We start from the raw sequence: 18,242 nt of genomic DNA on the forward strand, positions 1-18,242 counted from the left end.
TAAACACATTTAAAATATATGTGTTTTCAGATTAACATTCAGTGGTAATGGAAAGATTTCATAGTCATTTCTATTGAAATCCTGACCATAACAAGTATTTCCAATTATTTAAAGGAACTATGTCCTGCACTCCAATTGTGCCCAAGCCCTTGGGACCAATGCAGAGGAGTGGCTTGATTTTACTGGGTTTATATTTTATGAAATTATTGATTTTTAATTGGGTTATTTTACATATTTTTGTCAGCGGCAGTGAGTGTGTAGAGATATTTTAATTAAATAATAAACAAGTAACAGACACACTTCACTGGATGCTTATGGACCAGCCACCATTGCCCTGCTTAACCTGTTCCTGTGCCAAAATCAGAATGTCTGCATGACCTAAAGCACCTTGACAAAACATATAGAATCTACAGTTCCGCTAGTTCTTAAGCCCAGAGTTATTATTTTTAATGTGTGCTTGCCTGATTCTAAGAGCTAGAGATGGTCATGAACTGGCTCATGTATTTATTTATTTAACTTATTTATTTGATTTATACCCTGCCCTCCCCACCAAAGCAGGCTCAGTACTAAAGTTCATCACAAATTTTGGTCAGTTTGTTGTTCATGAACTGAACTTCATGGCAAATCAACGAGAATGAACTTCCCACACACTTTCAAATAGTTTGTGGTAGTTCATGTTGGTTTTCCAGAAAACTATTTCTCAGCCTTGGAGACACTCTCGTCAATTTCAAATTAGTCACATCAGTTTCAAGAGGCCATTCCTTTCCATTTTCTTGCACAGAGCTTGCAAAATCCCACCCCATTTGCTTGGACTTTTGACTCTGTATTTTGAGGAAAATCCTTTTAAGCGTGCAATGCCAGTGGCACTAGATACTGCTGGGCATTTTGCACATTGTAACTGGTTATGCTAGGCTTGCAAACTCCTCCCCATTGCTTGGATTTCTTGTGACTCTGTTTTGAGATCAGTGCTTTTAAGCTTGCAATACCACAGTGGCACTGGGTTCCACTGGGCATTCTGTACACTGAACTGGTTGTGCTGGGCTTGCAATCCTTCCTCGCTTGGATTGTGATTCTGTATTCACATCAGTCTTGTTAAGCTGGCATTGGCACAATAGCACTGGGTTCTGCTGGGCACTCTATACATTGCACTGGTTTTGCTGGGCTTGCAAAAATGCCCCCACCACCTTCAGTTTCTACTGCAGAGATTCTTTGCTAGATCTTAGTTCTGTTGGGTTTGCAGTGCTGCAGTTGCACTGACATACCTCAAAAACTTCCCAACCATCTGAGGTACAGGAGGCAACAGCTTTGCCTACCCATACCACAGCCAGCCAGATCCAAGATGGGTCACAGCTGCATTGCATAGTGACTTACACTTGGCCAGATGGGGAAAGGCAAATGGTATGACAAAATGCTCTGGCCTATCTTGAATATATACTGACATTAAATCAACTATTTTTTGTATACAATGCTATTGAAAATATTTGTTCAGAAGGTTGACATAATGTCCAACCATAACTCAAAATTATGTGTGAGTGTGCACCTATTATTTATATATGTATTACTATATTACAAATATATCATATTTGTCAAATATGTCCCCTTACTGCAAGCAAACAGACCCTGTAAAAAGACCACTCCTAGGACTATTTATAAAAAAATGCTTAACCTGATGTATTGATTAATCCAGGACACCAAGGAGCAGTCCTGTTACTTCCCCCTTTTCCAGTTATTTTTTAAAATTGTTTTTGGCAATCCATTTTAGGGAGTTTCCTACTGAACTCCAGCCATGTAACTGGCAAGACTTGTTGGCCTTCACCAGTGAGACTCATTGGGTTTCAACCCTGGACTCATAAAAATCCAGTGGGTTTCACTCTACATCTGTGATCCCACACTGAATCCAGTGGGCCCTGCCACAGGTCCTGTCTCAATAACAATATTTTTGTTTCATGAACTGCTGACTCAGCATCCCAATTCATTGTGCCAGCAAGCTGAACCAAGAAGGGGTGAATGCAGAGTGAAGTAAGCTTGATTTTCAGGTTATTTATTGAAAACATTTCTATATTGCCTTTCTGTCATGGATTTAAAGTGGTTTTCACAGATAAAGGCAATGTTCAAGCAACAACATATTATCAGGCAATCAGTGGAACTACAGTTTCAAAGGCCCTTTTAAATAGTTTGGACTTGCATTTCCCCCCTAAAAATTGCCTTCCTTTCTCTGGGTATTTCAACCAAAGGACTGGAGCTGCCACTGCAAAAATCCAAGTAGATGATGAAATCATCTTCCTAAGCAAGCCTACTAAGAAACAAGTTCATTTTTTTCAATGGGGTTTACTTCGAGGCAATTTAATTTAATTTTTCAATTTATACCCTACCCTATCCCACGAGTGGGCTCAGGGCAGTTTACAACAATAAAAAAGTGTTCTTACAATTGCAATCCTAATCTTTCTTGATGCTGGGATTGTAAACAGTCCCTTTTATTATGAGTATTGCTCACTCAGGGGTTCATACTGTGGTCCAGCAAGGCTAGAATCAATGCCTAGGATCATCAGAGGCAGCAGGCTTAATAAACAGCAATGATGATATTACTATTATATGCTTTTATGCTGAACAGGATTGAGGTGGTTGAGAGAAAATGACTTGCCTAAGGATACCTAGCAAGTTTGTTGCAGAGGCATAATTTGAATTAGAGATATCTCAGATTACTCTCTTAGCCATACTTTTTTCTCCAACCCAGTAAGAAACTTGAGTGCATTCTTGTACTTTCATGTTCCCATCCAGTCCTTGGGACACTATTGTGAAACCAAAAATGCCCTACCCAGTTTACTGGGTAGACCAAACTTACTTTGTTAGATTTCCTATGGTGAATCCAATAAGTGAAGAGCAGAGCTTTTTTTGGTAGAAAAAGCCCAGCAGGAACTCATTTGCATCTTAGGCCATGCCCCTGATGTCAGCATTGTTTCACACAGGGCTTTTTAGTAGAAAAATCCCAGATGAACTCATTCGCATATTAGGCTGTACCCCCTGACACCAAGTCAGCCGGAACTGTGTTCCTGTGTGTTCCTGCTCAAAAAAAGCCTTGGTGAAGAGTGCATACAAGGATACACAGCTCATTCCAGGGATCCTTGCAATATACATCTTCCAACTACACACTCTCCACCCTATCATAATGACAAACTCTATGCCAGAAAAGAAAGAGATGGGTAATACAATCAAAGCTGAAATGAACACATATCTGTATATTTCTAAACTTCAATAGATAAGAGCCTGATCAAATTATGTGATAATCTGGGTCCTTTATTTGTCCCCTTGTTGCTTTCTTCTGGCTTGCTTTTCTCCTAGAAGTTTTGAAATAAGGTGGGCACATGGCAAACTGTCTGAAAAAATGTTTTATTTATAAATTCATTCATAATGATGCATTCTGGAGGAAATGTGGTAAATTGTAACCTATTCCTTTCATTTCTAGGCAGACTTTGATGTCTATAATATGAGCATTCGTGGAAGACTTGCTAATTTATATGTAGGTAAACATCTTTAAAGAAATGTTTAAAGTGATGAGTGCTTTTATACTTGTTTCCAAGATTAATATATCTATATTATTAAATTGCTGCAGAAGATATAAATAAAATAACCTGATTTAAAAACTGATACATTAGGAAATCTTTCAGCTTGGCACATTTTTTAAAGCTGTTTCTTGCAGCTCTGGAAGTCGTTTTGTTATAAAGATGGCCTGGAAGTGTAGACAAGAAGCCACTCTGTCATGAAACCATCTGTTGTTTTTCATCTACAAGGGACCCAAATTCTGCATCACACATTTCTTACATGTTACATCAGTCTTGCTACTATTGAGCACTGAGGAGAACAGGAATACAGCCAAAACAGGAGTTCCTTCAGACATCCACCACCCCTGCAGAGATTATCTTTGAGCGGGGAAAAGCATCCAAACCCTCATGTCTAAAGAGTCCTGTACAATAGTCCTAGTTATACTTTGAATGCAGCATTGTACTTACAAGTTTTTGCACATTGCACACACACACACACACAGATCAACAGAGCAGTAAATGTTAGGACTTTTAGGCCTCACCTATATCCAAGGAGTCCAAATTCTTTCCACCTGAATTCCCTGTTTTTAAAGAAAATGCAAATTTAGCTGTTGTACCAAATTCTGGTTGACTATTTCTTGTCTGTGTTGTACCTACTTTGAATGTAAGTGTGTGGTGTGTGGGAGGGGAACAGAGCCCCAGAAGGAGGAGAAATGAAGTTTGGGCAAGCAAAGAAAGAGAAGGACAGACTAGGGAATGGTATTTCCCTTCCTCCACAAGTCTTCATAGGTCCCCACCTTCTATGTTAATAGTAGCATTCATTCAAATGATGTCGTTTTAATACATGCTATATGCTCAGACACTGATCTGCTTCTTATCACATTTGAATGATGACCTCAAGAAGTGAGTCTACTGTTCTGCTCCACTTTGCACATAATGTATGCATGTAAGATATTGTAAGATTGTATACTTACAAACATAAATGACCACATGAAGCTGCCTTAGCCTATCACAGTTAGTCTTGTCTTTTCTTATTGAAAGCAGCTCCTCAGGGTCTTGAACAGAGATCTACATCACTCACTACCAGGTCCTTATAACTGGACACACCAGGGGTTGCAGCTGGGACCCTCTCCATGGCAAGCACATGTTCTAACATTGAATCACGGCCCTTCCCTGGCCCTACCCTGCATAAAATGTGAATGCAAGAAGTACTTGCTTGCAAACACATGACTTAGGCAGGTAGAGTCAACAGGAAGTCATGATTGCCCCCTTCCCCCACTGAGTGTACAGTCTGTGGTAATCTTGGGTTTGCTGCTACATCATGTCTAAAATGGTCAGTCTCTTTGCACACAATGGCTTCTCAATGCATCTCATTATGACAAAATGGAGCCATCTGTAATTTTCCCTCATGATAGTATAGGTCTTTTGTATACCACTCACACCACTGCAGAAGCTGCTGCACAGCCAGCTACAGATTGCTTTATTTCTGTTTGCTTTCAGAACTGAAGACATCATAGGACAGCAACTTCAAAGCAGAGTTACAAGGAAGGGGTGAGAGACTAGAGCATGAAAAAAAAATGGTTGTTACAACAATTCACAAGCAGATTGCAGGAAGAATGTGTGTGTGTGGGGGGGAGGGAGGAAGAAATACTGAAGTAGTCTTGACAAGTAGTTCTACAGACAGAAGGGCACTCTTCAAGGAAATGCATTCTTTTAGAGGCAAACAAACTCTCCCTGTCTCATCAGCTCAGGCACAGCCCCCCTGGAGCCATCGCATTAAGGACTAGTGTGGTTTCATGCAGGGTTTGTGATCAGCTGCCCAACAGCCTCTGGGAAATGGAAAGAAAAGTGATCATTGACAAGAGTCATTGGCTTTTGTAGGAAGGAGAAAGGAAAAACTAAAACTCACTATTGTACACAAATTACTGATGGGACGTTATGTAGAAGCTAATGTTTGCGTTTCTAGTCCTCACTAATTTGTCTGTTTAGGCACCCCATGATTGCTTTCTATATTTCTATAAATATAAAAAGCAAATTCTTCTTGCAGCTTTCAACAAATGACAATACTTTTGAGATGGGAGGATGCAGTAGTAGTAGTAGTATTTATATTTATAGACCACTGTTCCCCAAAGGGCTCAGGGTGGTGTACATCAGAATAAAAAACATACAATTATTATTATTAAAATATAATAAATAGGAAATTAAGGAAATTAATAATAGGTAGCATCAATAAGCATCCTCCAATAGTGATGGCATAGCAGCTTTCATTCCCTCCAAGGATAGATCATAATCTGAGCATGGGGGAGTCCCTAACAGAATGGTAATACACAGCTGTTGCTGTCCTCAGTCATAGGCCCGGTGGAACATATCTGTTTTACATGCCCTGCATATCTGAGTTAGATCCTGAAAGGCATGGATATTACAGCAGAGAATTACACCAGGCAGGGGCCAGGGTTAAGAATGCCCTGACTGTGGTTGAGGAAAGCTGGATGTCTCAGGGATTGCCAGCAGATTTTGATTCTGTACGTATATTGGTCCCAGACAATTAAGGGCTTTAATGGTCAGAACTAATACCTTGCAGTGGATCCAGTACTCTTGGAGCCAGTGCACCCAACAGAGCACAGGTTGAATACAAGCTGTGATTGTGGTACCCAATAGTTCCTGTACCACTGCATTCTTTATGATCTGTAATATCCAGATTAACTCCAAAGGCAGCCCTGTGTAGAGCAAGTGACCGTAGTCTAGCCTTGAGGTGACCATTGTGTGGATTACTGTTGCAAGGTCAGAGCTAGAGAGGAAGGGGGCTGGCTGCCTGACCTGGCAAAGTTGAAAGAATGCCAGCCTGGCAACATGTGCAACCTGGGCCTCCATTGGTAATGAAGAGTCCAGGTGCACACCCCAGCTCTTGACAGTTGGCACTGGTATCAATAGCACACTGTCAAAGCCTGTGAGTTGGCACCCCAACCTCGGGTCTCCCCCCTCCAGTCACAGGACTTTCATCTTTGATGGATTCAGCTTCAATCAACTCTGCTTCAACCAACCATCCATTCCTGCAGCCATATTTAGTGGGGTGGTAGCCATCCGTCTAACAATAGCTATAGCTCGATGTCATCAGCATACTGGTGACAACCAGCCCAAAACTCTACACCAGCTGAGCAAGGGGGTATTTACAGATGTTAAACAGTGTAGAAGAGGAGACTGCCCCTTGAGCATTCCACACACTAAAGGGTGTGGGATGACACCATCTCTCCCAGTGCCACCCTCTGTCCCTGACCCTGAAGAAATAATAATAATAATAACAACAACAACTTTTATTTATACCCTGCCCTCCCCACCTGGGCAGGCTCAGGGCGGCTAACAAGACATAGAGTGACTTCAAGACTACTACACAAACTCTACCTAAGCATTCCAAGTCCATTGAATGAATAGGTTTAGAAAGGTATACCTTGATTAGACATGTGCACATGGATCAAAAAATATACTGAAAAGCATCAGATGGAGAAAGAACTGTATATGTAGTGCTGTGGTGGTAAAAACTGTGGCCAGGGTGCAGCCAGCTTATGGAGTCTCTGTAGGGTCTTCAAGACAAGAGATGAATAGAGGTGATTTGCCATTGCCTGCCTTGGCATAGCAATCCTAGATTTCCTTGGTAGTCTCCCATCCAAGTAATAACCAGGACTGACCCTGTTCAGCTTATCTGACAAGATCAGGCTACCCTGGGCCATTCAGATCAGAGTGTATGTAAAACAGCATGATCTATCCTAATACTCTGGACTTGACTTGTGGCATCTGCTATCAAGGCTGACCATGGTCAACACTCCTTTCCACCTTCTGCCTATCTGAATGTGTCCCTGGATGTCAGGGTTCTGACCTTGTTTTCAAAGGGTTACCAATAGGACAGCAATTTGCCTTTCTCAAATTTTGATTTGCAGATTCGTGCAGTTTGCACCTTTTTTAGGGTGGGTGGTGGGTGGGAGGTTCTCGTAAATGCAGCACATAAATTCACTGATTATATCTTACAGCAAAGGGGAACCTTGATATGACTGTACAATTGCATCAAGATTCCTTTTTGAGTTGCATTTCACCAATCCACATTTGTTCTGATGTTCATCAATACATAAATTGCATGGGAAAAGAGAGACACAAATGAAAGACAACAGTAAATTTAGTATGCAAAAATTCTGAGATCAATATTAGTGACTTTCCAAGGAAAAACAGAAAATAGGGAGACTGGAATGTGGGACTGAGTACTCCCACAACACAGTTACTTAACAGGAGAAATCCACTCATCCCTGGCTATCACTATTTTACCCACCTGTACTAGGGACAGAAACCCTAGGAGGAGGATCAAACTGAGTCCCCCCTCCATCTTACTTGTGGAACTTCTTTGGGGTAATATTTGAGAGCTCCTGCTCTAGTTCTCTAACTAAAATCTCTTTTTCCTGAAGCACCATGTGGATGCCACACAGTTGTGGAAGGTTAAAGATGTTTGCTTATCAGCCCAAGTTATGGCTGTCATAATGTTTGCACTTTTTATGCCTCCCGAGCATGAGCACATTCCATGCTCCCCATTAATTTGCATTTGAAGATCACACTGCATAAAGTGGCATCTATTTCTCCTCCCCACACACTGCCGAGTGCTCCCCTGCTTGTCTCTTTGTGGAATTATAAAGTGCTCCTGTGAACTGTTTCAGCGATACCTGTAGCGAGCGATATTTGGCTGTGTCCAAGCAGCAAATGAGAGCACTTGTTAATTCCAAGATAGAGAGGAGGCAGCAAGGGAGCTCTTATGAAGTACTAAAACACATACATAACACAGACAGAACTGCAATTACTTGTGGAGAATATTTTTCCCTCGCACGCTTTTCCAGTTTGGTATTTGAAGAGGCAGAGCAAAGGAAAGAATGCCTCAGAGCACATTTGCATATCAAGAAAACCAGGTAACCTACTCAGACTAAACAGAGGTCTGAAATGGACATGTCCATTTGCTAGGTCTTAGGTCCCCTGCTGTTGAATATAAATATGATCTGAACTACTCTTCAAGTTCCCTCCTTGTATTTTCTGCAAAGCAGAGCACCATCTTGAGACTTCATTGCTGCATACTCCCCTCTAGTTTTTCAAAGGAAAAAAAATACTTTATCACTGGTTTTGTATTATTGGCTTTATACCAATTCATTTGTTGCGTAATTATTTTATAAGCTCCACTTTCGCTGCTGCATGCACACCAGCTTTTGTTAGGAATTTACTGAGTTATGAACAAACCACACAGGAGATTAGATTAGGATGCCTGGGATTCCAGCTGCTTAACATAACCACACCATAACACAAACATACGGAATGGCAATAGCAATCATAACAAGACATAATGGTGTCATTAACTACAAGTTCTCAGGGGAAAAAAATCTTCACCTGATGCTTTAAATGACAGAAAATTTATGCAGTGGTAGTGACACAATTTCATCACCGCTACAAAGAAGGCCCTGACCATAGTTGCCTTGCCATGTGTTTAATCTCTGCAGGTAGAGGTTCTCTGAGCGTTACCTCAGAAAACAATCTCAGTGAATGCACAGGTTCAGTGAGGATGTTTAGGCAAGGTTCATCTGCATGTCATGAAACTGGTATTCATGTGTTTTTGTTTGCTTAATGGCCCACTCTACACACTGGGCTGAATCCAGACTAAATTTGCAGTTTTCACTGATTCTGCCTTCTCATTGCAGACTCCTATTATATCTTTCCTCGGGATCACCTGTCCCTCAGGCACAGCATTTGGCTGCAGTGAGAGGGAAGGGGGGAAAGTTCCATCCTGTCATGGAAAAATTTAATCTGGATCCAGAGCAATATGTTGTTGAAAATACAAGTTTGGCATACATGTACCCTTGACATGGAGCCTCATAAGAACATAAGAGAAGTCATGTTGAATCAGGCCAATGGCCTATCCAGCCCAACACTGTGTGTCACATAGTGGCCAAAAAACCCAAGTGCCATCAAAAGGTCCACCAGTGGGGCTAGAAGCCCTGCCAATGTGCCCCCCCTCACAAGCACAAGAATACAGAGCATCACTGCCTCAGACAGATACCGTTTTCGCACACAGCTTACCTCTCAGTCACAATCCTGTTCCCTCCGCAGCGTCTGTCAGATTTCCCACCATCTGCGCTGGAGTTACAGGAAGTGCCACAGCTTTTGCGTAAACCGCTAAAACCCAGTTTATGTTCGCTACGCAAAAGCTGCGGCACTTCCTGTAACTTCAGTGCAGATGGTGGGAAATCTGACCAGACACTGCAGAGGGAACAGGATTGTGACTGCGAGGTGAGCTGTGTGCGAAAATGGTCAGAGAGTTTCAACAATATGCTGTGGCTAATAGCCACTGATGGACCTCTGCTCCATATGCTTATCCATTCCCCTCTTGAAGCTGCCACCACCTCCTGTGGCAGTGAATTCCACATGTTACTCACCCTTTGGGTGAAGAAGTACTTCCTTTTATCAGTTCTAACCCAACTGCTCAGCAATTTCATTGAATGCTCAGGAGTTCTTGTATTGTGAGAAAGGAAGAAAAGAACTTCTTTCTCTACCTTCTCTATCCCATGCATAATCTTGTAAACCTCTGTCATGTCACTCCGCAGTCAACTTTTTTCCAAGTTAAAGAGCCCCAAACGTTTTAACCTTTCTTCACAGGTTATTCTAGTTGCCCTTTTCTGCACTTTTTCCAATGCTATATCTTTTTTGAGGCGCGGTGACCAGAATTGTACACAGTACTCCAAATGAGGCCGCACCATTGATTTATACAGAGGCATTATGATACGGGCTGATTTGTTTTCAATTCCCTTCCTAATAATTCCCAGCATGGCGTTAGCCTCACACAATCCCAGCTCTCCACAGAGTGTAGCAGTATGAAAAACATCCTATTTGCGTCATTCATACTTCATAGCCCTTAAAGCACCCTTTACAAGCATGCAGATGAATACTTTAAGATAATGTGGCAAAACAATCCAAAATGTCTTATGGTAATATAGGAAAGCTCTTCCCTACTTCCTCTTTAGAGAGGTAAGAGGAAGGGATTTGTGGACAGGAAGCAATATTTATAGCGGAGGGATATTGTACTGTGCAGGGCTTTAATATACTGCACTCCATTTGTTGTAGATCCATCCCACCCCCTCTTTACCACAATCCTCCATAATTCTGGAGATTTCATATGATATGGTACCCACAAGTAGGTTTTCCTTGAATGTTTATGAAAATCTCATATAAAAAGTAGAAACTTTATTACACAAATGAAGTTAGAAACTCACAAATCTCACATCTGCTCAGCAATTCTGTAGATTGCACAGAGTCTATCAACTCCTTGACTTGTAACATAATGAATTCTCAGTCTCATAACCGTGGAAATAAAAGATCAACAGTGGATCTCAGACACATATTTTGGAAGTACTAAGGCCAATAGATCACCTACAGCATGCTACCTGTACATCAGTTGGTGAAGGCACAGTCAAGCTGGTACAGAAGAAGTTTCCTACTATCATTCCAGGCATTTCACTTAGCAAATGAGCTCTATAATATTTCCCCTGAAATTGGTAGCTCTCGAGTGTTTAACGAATGGTTGGCCATTTAATGGCCCGAGGTAAAGCCAAGGAAGGTTAACGTACTGACAAAGCGGACATTAACTATGGTAACAACTGTTTTCATGGGAGATTATTGCTATTATAAACCGTATTTAATACCACAATGCCTGCCACCACCACCACTCCCTTTGTTGCTTCTGTCTAAAATACAAATTGCCATCACTTCCCACATTTTACATTAAGAGGCGTAGGAAAGATCACAGAAACTGAACTATTATGCTGTCTAGAGCGGAACATGAGAAGCGACATTCTTAGGAAGTAACAGAGATCAGAATTAGAGATTTGCAAAGCCTGTCCTTTTATTTTGATAAGAGTTTTATTTCTTTCCCTCCTGATGCTGCTGGTTTTTCATGGAAAGTGCAAATGGGGGGACTTGCTTATCTTTAACTGAATAATGTGTGAACCAATGCACATTATAATGTTAGGGTTGGTAAACGTATGTTGAAGGCTGCATGTGTAAAATTTCTGCTTGTGCCACAATATCTGCTCTGCCTCACCTTAATAAGCAAGCACAATTTGAGAAGGATAGAAAAGGAAAATTTCATCTGCAGGCTAATTCACAAGGATTGAAAAGTGCTAGCTGCCAGCTCACAAGTGTGTTTTACTTGTTTATAATTTTGGCTTCAAGCAAGGAATCAGAAAGAGATTAAGACTCAAAAGGATAATCTTGAAGGAACCAGAAAAGATCTTTAAGTGTAAGGGAGAGTTGCTGAAGACCAAGATAATTTATACTATGTATGGATGTAAAAGTTGGACAAGGAAGAAAGCTAATAGGAAGAGAATTGATTCATTTGAAATATGGTGCTGAATAATTTTATGGATACCATGGACTGTCAAAAATACAAATAAGTGAGCTCTAGATCAAATCAAACCTGCATTCTCCCTAGAAGATAAAAAAACAAAACTGTGGCTATTCCACATTGGGTACATTGGTCACATCATGAGAAGATTAGACTTACTGGAAAAGACAATAATGCTAGGAAAGGTTGAAGGCAGTAGGAAAGAGGAAGACCCAACACAAGATGGATTGACTCAATAAAGAAAGCCATTGCTTTCAAGACCTGATTGAAGCTCTTAATGATAGGGCATTTTAGAGTTCATTAATTCATAGGGTTGCCATAAGTTTGAAGCCACTTGATGGTTTATTGCATATAGGTTTTGACTATAGTTGTCCCAATATTCAGGCACATCTATACATGATGAGTTGCATCAGTGGTTAGGCACAATTAATATCCCATTGAAAGGAAGGATGCTGAGAATTTCATAGCAAATATGAAGCTGAACTTCCTGCAGTGGGGACCCCATTTACACACAAGTCAAGGCTCATCACAATGTTGTTGTCTGATTTGAATGCTGTGCCAAGAGTTTTGCATCTGTGCAGTAGCCACTTGTGCTCCAGAGTCATGGCCCAGTCATGCTTTGGTAAATTAGTTACATTAGTTACAGATGGCAGCCACTTGTACAATATGAAAAATAAATCTTCTCTATCATTGAAGGCAGCTGGGTCATTAAAAGTGACTTACTTTTCAAACATAGTTACCACCAGCAGCTCAACCTCTCTTATCTTCAGCACAACCGATGCATCTTTTAATTGACTGACATTGGACACCTTACCTATTCTATGTGCCAGCACATGTAGCAGCATCAATTGCATTGGCACATGCAAAAATAAAAACATGCAAATAAAAACTCATCTGCATGACTGACCACATGGGCAAAACATGCACCTTTGTTTAAAGAGTTTTCCTAAGCAACCAACCAATTAATTCAAAAGAGAAGAAATCAGTAATGTATGTTATTCCATTTCCTTTTAGTTTTCAGTGTGAACGATGCATGCAAGTAACAGGACACTGCAAAAAAACTATGTTTTTTAATAGCTGAAAAGACTATAGTTCTCATGAAGTTGTGTGAGAATGCATATACATGAACCAATATAGATATGGGCCACTAGTCAGTAACTAATACAAACCTAAGCTAACTCAGAGATCTGAACTATAGTAATTGACTAAGAACAATGGTGGACAAAGGGACAAATCACACACCATTTTTCACTGATAAGCAGATCAAGTGAACCTTACTGGTACTATGGGTTAAGACAGATGTGACATAAATACCTGTGATTAGGATACAAAAAAAGTGGCAGCACAAAAATGGTAGCACCAGACAGCTATTTTGAAGATAAAGGGCCCCTATATCAGAAAATGCTTAAGCCTTTCCTCCACTGCCTCTCCCAAAATTTAAAACACCATTCCAGTATAGCAATGAGCATTTTCTAGGTGAAATGACAGGTTCAAGCACTAAGTCAGCTAGCTTTGAAGCTGCTCCATCCTGGTAGTGTATTAATTACCAAAGGCAATTGGGGCAGGGAAGTTATAATAATCTGGACAAATACACTCATTAACTATTGCCATTTAACAGAGCTTTTATCTGATGGGTAGCATGCGTACTACGTTTGGAGAGAGACACTGAAACAGTCCCTGGGCCCACCGTAGCTGTTTTCTGAAAAGTAGTTTATCCCTCAGATCATGAAACTTTCAAGGCCATTTACCTCAGCTGGTATCTCAAACTGTAAACTTTTCATTCTAATGTGTCCTTGACCACAGATGTTGCAAACTTAACAAAAGATATAATCAACATTTTTACCTGCCTTGTCACAATGTCCATTTTGGCTTGTCAAGCACCTCATACAATCATCTCAACAATTAGCCTGAAATTCAAATTCACGCTCTGTTTAAGGGTTGAAGGTGTAAGCCGAAATGCCCTCAAAACGAGGTTGGGGAATTAGTCAGGTGGGCACCTGGCTCACTCAGGATCTTTTTACCTATGTATACAAGATTCACGTCCAGAAAGTAATGCTTAAAATAATAGGGATTCTAATTTAGTAAAATCAATTATAATTTATTAGGAAAAATATAGGCTTCCATACAAGATAAAATACTCATCAAAACACACATTCAGTCCTAGGAAACATGATGGATGGATGGATGGATGGATGGATGGATGGATGGATGGATGGATGGTTGGATGGATGGATGGATGGATGGATGGATGGATGGATGGATGGATGGAAAGAAAGACAGATAGATAGATGATAGATAGATGATGATGATGATGATGAAGAAGATAGATAGATAGATAGATAGATAGATAGATAGATAGATAGATAGACAGACAGACAGACAGACAGACAGACAGACAGACAGACAGATGATAGATAGATGATAGATAGATAGAAGATAGATGGATGATAGATGGATAATGGATGATGAATGATGGATAGATGGGATAGATAGATGGGATGGATAGATGGATGATGGATCGATAGATCGATCTATATAGAGGAACACCATGGGTAGACAAACAGGGTGATATTTACCTATCGTAGTCTTCAAGAAGGCTCCAATGGCGACGTAAGAGGACGGGGGAAAGGGACCCAAAACTGATCAGGAATCGGGGATGGATCTATGCAGCGGAAGTTGGGATACTGATAGAAGCACACCTGTGGGTAGCTAGTCCACAGATTATAAGGATTCTCTTGAGCCCTCGGGGGATGGGAGGTATGAGGGAGGAGAAAGGGGAGGCTCTGCAGTGACCATAAGGGCTGGACTACTGCAGTAGCCAATAGAAAGTTCATTGGTGGCACCTAATTGGGTGCCTGTTCTTGACCAATGGACTTGCCTGGATCCTGGATACCTGAGAGAACTTTCAGGTTGAAAAAGAACAGGGGGCGGCTCCAAAGTGACAGTTGGAAAGAAGAATAGAAATGACTACTGGGTGGGAAATACTTTAAGATTAGGGAACTTATCTGAAACTGGCAGAACCAGCGCCAGAACAGTCTTATTGCTGCCAGATATATATATACATATAGTGTAACTTAAATTATGTATTTTAATTTAACTAACTGGTTTTTATATGTTTAATTTTAATTGTTAAATCCAAAGTTTTATTATTTATGTTAACGTATGAGCTGTTGTTAGCCGCCCTGAGCCGCCTAGGCGGGGAGGGCGGGATAGAAATAAAAGCTATTATTATTATTATGAAAGGGTGACAATAGACAGTCTAATTGTGGCCTAGGAATTTGGCTCTGGCTGAAGGTGGTCTTCCTCTTCTTCTGTCTTCTTCTGGGCACCAGTCTTTGTCTAGAGTTCCGTTAAACAAAGAAAGTGGCAGTTGGACTATTAACCACTCCTGGGGTGTGTTGGTTGCTTGTGGGCCAAAGGTGACATCTGGTGTGTACGTGAGCCTTCTGCTGGGATGAACTGGAGTCAAACCTGGCGGGAAGATGGCTACATGTGGTGTTAGCCCTCCACGGTGGATTCCATGGTCAGTGCTTCATAACCATTCGCCTGGATAGCTCCTGGCGGCGCAGTCTCTTCCACTTCATGGCTGGTACATGAAACGACGGGAAGACGTTCGTGCTGCTGGTAGGCGCTCTTGTACCAGTCAAGAGTGCCTATGTAGTTTATGGCTGCTTCTACAGCATAAGTCCCTTTTGCCCCTGGATAGGTTTACCCACACTCTCTGGCCAGACGTGTGTGAGTTACTTCTCCAGATGCTCTGGCAACCAAGCTGGTAACTACGATGTTCGAAAAAGGGGGCTTTTCCTCAGAATTGCCCTGTTTGCAATTTGCTGGGGTGAGGTGGGGGCTGCAATCAAAAGGCTGGTCGTGCATTTCAGTCCTTCAAATCATAATGTGCTCCCAATATTATCTACTACAGGAAAATCACATACTGTATTTCTGCTATCTTGGAATGCAAGGCTCATTCAAAGACCACTATGCCATTGTGACCCCTGGAAAGCAGCAGCACAGTACAGTGGTTGGAGTGCTAAACTAGGACGAGGGAGACTCCAGCTTAGGGATGGACATGAACCAAATCATGTTTCATGTTTCACAAACAGAAGTTTCTGATGAATCTACTGTCATAAATGTCTGTGAACTTTTAAAACAGTTTGTGGCAGTTCATGGTTGTGATGGATAGAACAGAAAGCAGGGGTTTAAGGGGACTCTGAGTCCCTTTAACCCCCTGCTTTCTGTTCCCTTTGAAAGCCACAAAAACAGCTGAGCTGCAGGGAGACACTCCCCACTGCTCAGCTGTTTCAGACGGTTTTGTGAAGTTCCTTTAAAATTTAAAGGGGTTACACAAGACAGCCCAGAAAACAGCTGCATGGCAGGTAGGCTGGTTGGGGCAGTTTTCTGAAGTTACTTTAATGGGATTGCAGAAGACAGCCTAAAACAACTGAGGGGTGGGAAGTGCCTCCCCACCATGCAGCTGTTTTTTGAACTGTCTTCTGCAGTCCTTTTAAAGTTTAAAGGGACTGCACAAGACAGCCTGAAACAGTTGAGCATTTAATGAGACTATGATCACTTTCAATGAGGTTTACAAGGCCACAGACCATGAACTGGTTTAGTTCATGAACAAACCTGGTTCAGTTTGGTTTGTAGTTTAGTTCATGGTTCATCCATGAACCATGATCCAAACTGAATTTTCCTATTTCTACTTGAGTTGTCTCAGCCTAGCCTACTTCACCCAATGGTTGCGATGATAATATGGGTGATGGGAGAACAGAAGAGGATGGGAGAACAGAAGAGGATGTTAAAATGAGAAAGGCAGCCATCTGAAGATCAATTACTCTTTTTGTTTGAAGGAGTAACTAAGTTGCTCTGAGCTTCCTAGAACAAAGAATGGGATAAAAGATCCCCTACTTCTTGTGAAATTCTCATACCCTCCTACAAACTACTGGGATTATGCTGAACTGGCTCCAGTTCTCAGGCACCATTCCTGCCAAGGAAGGGAATGCAGGGAGAGGCCCTTCTGACCAATCAGAGAAGCTCCTTTGGTGGGCATACAAGTAAGGGTCTTTTCAGTGGCAGCTCCATGATTATGGCACAACCTCCTCATGAAGGTTCCCTCACTGGCTCCCTCACTGTTAATCTTCAGGAGGCATCTGAAGACAGTTTTATTTAGGACTGCATTTGACTGATTTTGGTTTTATTTATTGGCAGTCCTAATCGGAATTTTTAAATTGTGACATTTTATGTATTTTTATAATTGCTTCATTTATATTTTTTTTTTCATTTATATGAGCTTTTACAGAAGTTTGATTTATATTGTAAACTGCCTTCAGTTCCTCAAGGGAGAAAGGCAGGTATCAGATGTCTTAAATAAATAAATAATAAAAATATGCAAAGACCGATAGTGTTGTTCATACAATAAACCCTCTGCTAGGCTTTAGGCTTCTGGCACTGGCCGTGGTTTAATACTACCCTACTACAGGAACTGGCTCTCTAATGAACATACAATGCACATTCTCTCGATTCTGCAGTTTGGTGCTTTGAACAGAAGGCAAGTTTCCCCTTGAAATGAAAAGAGTCACTGATCTGAGGAACTGCTGACAAGCTCTTTTTATATCATCTTTCAGTTTGGTGTGTGTGGCCGTACTGAAGCCACTTTTCAAATCATTGTCCATGCTCGGTCCTCCTTATCTTATGATTCCTGACAAAAAAAGAGAGTCACAACTCAGAATGAAATAGTTGTAGGGCTTATGCGAAATTCAGCCCCTTCTCAGGCATATAATCTTTAATCTCCATCTTCAAATACACTGACAATATGAGCCCTGACATAAAATAGAGGTTTTTGCTAGATTCCCTTTGCTTGAAAATAAAAGGTTTTCTTTTTTTCCTTTTTTATTAAAAAAAAGAAAAGAAAATTGACAATGAATGGTGTAAAAGATGCAGGACACAAGAAATCCCTGTACAAAATTTCTTTACAACTTTTAGGAAACAATAGTAAAGCCTTATTTCTTCTTTTTGGGTTGACATATATGATCCTAAAGGAACTGCCCTGCATAGATCTCAATGAAAGGAGCTGGTGATCCACAGCAATGAACAGGCCATGGAGGGATCGAGGCAATGATTCCAATTAAAATCCTCACTGAAAATTTTGGCGACTTCACTGTACTTGATCTTGTGAGTAACTACCACACCAGCCTTCATTTTGCTAGACTACGAATGACTGACCATACAATAAATGATTGGCGAAAGATTTTTTTTGAAAAGCTGGAAGAAATGTTCAGCTTCATTTGCAA

General features: G+C 41.0%; 1 protein-coding gene across 2 annotated transcripts in view; it reads right to left on the reverse strand.

Annotated features, from left to right (window-relative positions):
• Positions 1-18,242, reverse strand: part of LSAMP (limbic system associated membrane protein) — a 2,408,919-nt gene that overhangs the window by 1,429,725 nt on the left and 960,952 nt on the right. For both annotated transcript variants that reach the window (XM_060234657.1, XM_060234655.1), the window contains exon 2: positions 4,082-4,120. In XM_060234657.1, coding sequence (XP_060090640.1) covers positions 4,082-4,120 — 39 coding nt within the window. The remainder of the gene's footprint in view (positions 1-4,081; positions 4,121-18,242) is intronic.

The sequence above is a fragment of the Heteronotia binoei genome, chromosome 3, assembly GCF_032191835.1.
Source record: "Heteronotia binoei isolate CCM8104 ecotype False Entrance Well chromosome 3, APGP_CSIRO_Hbin_v1, whole genome shotgun sequence".
NCBI lineage: Eukaryota > Metazoa > Chordata > Lepidosauria > Squamata > Gekkonidae > Heteronotia > Heteronotia binoei.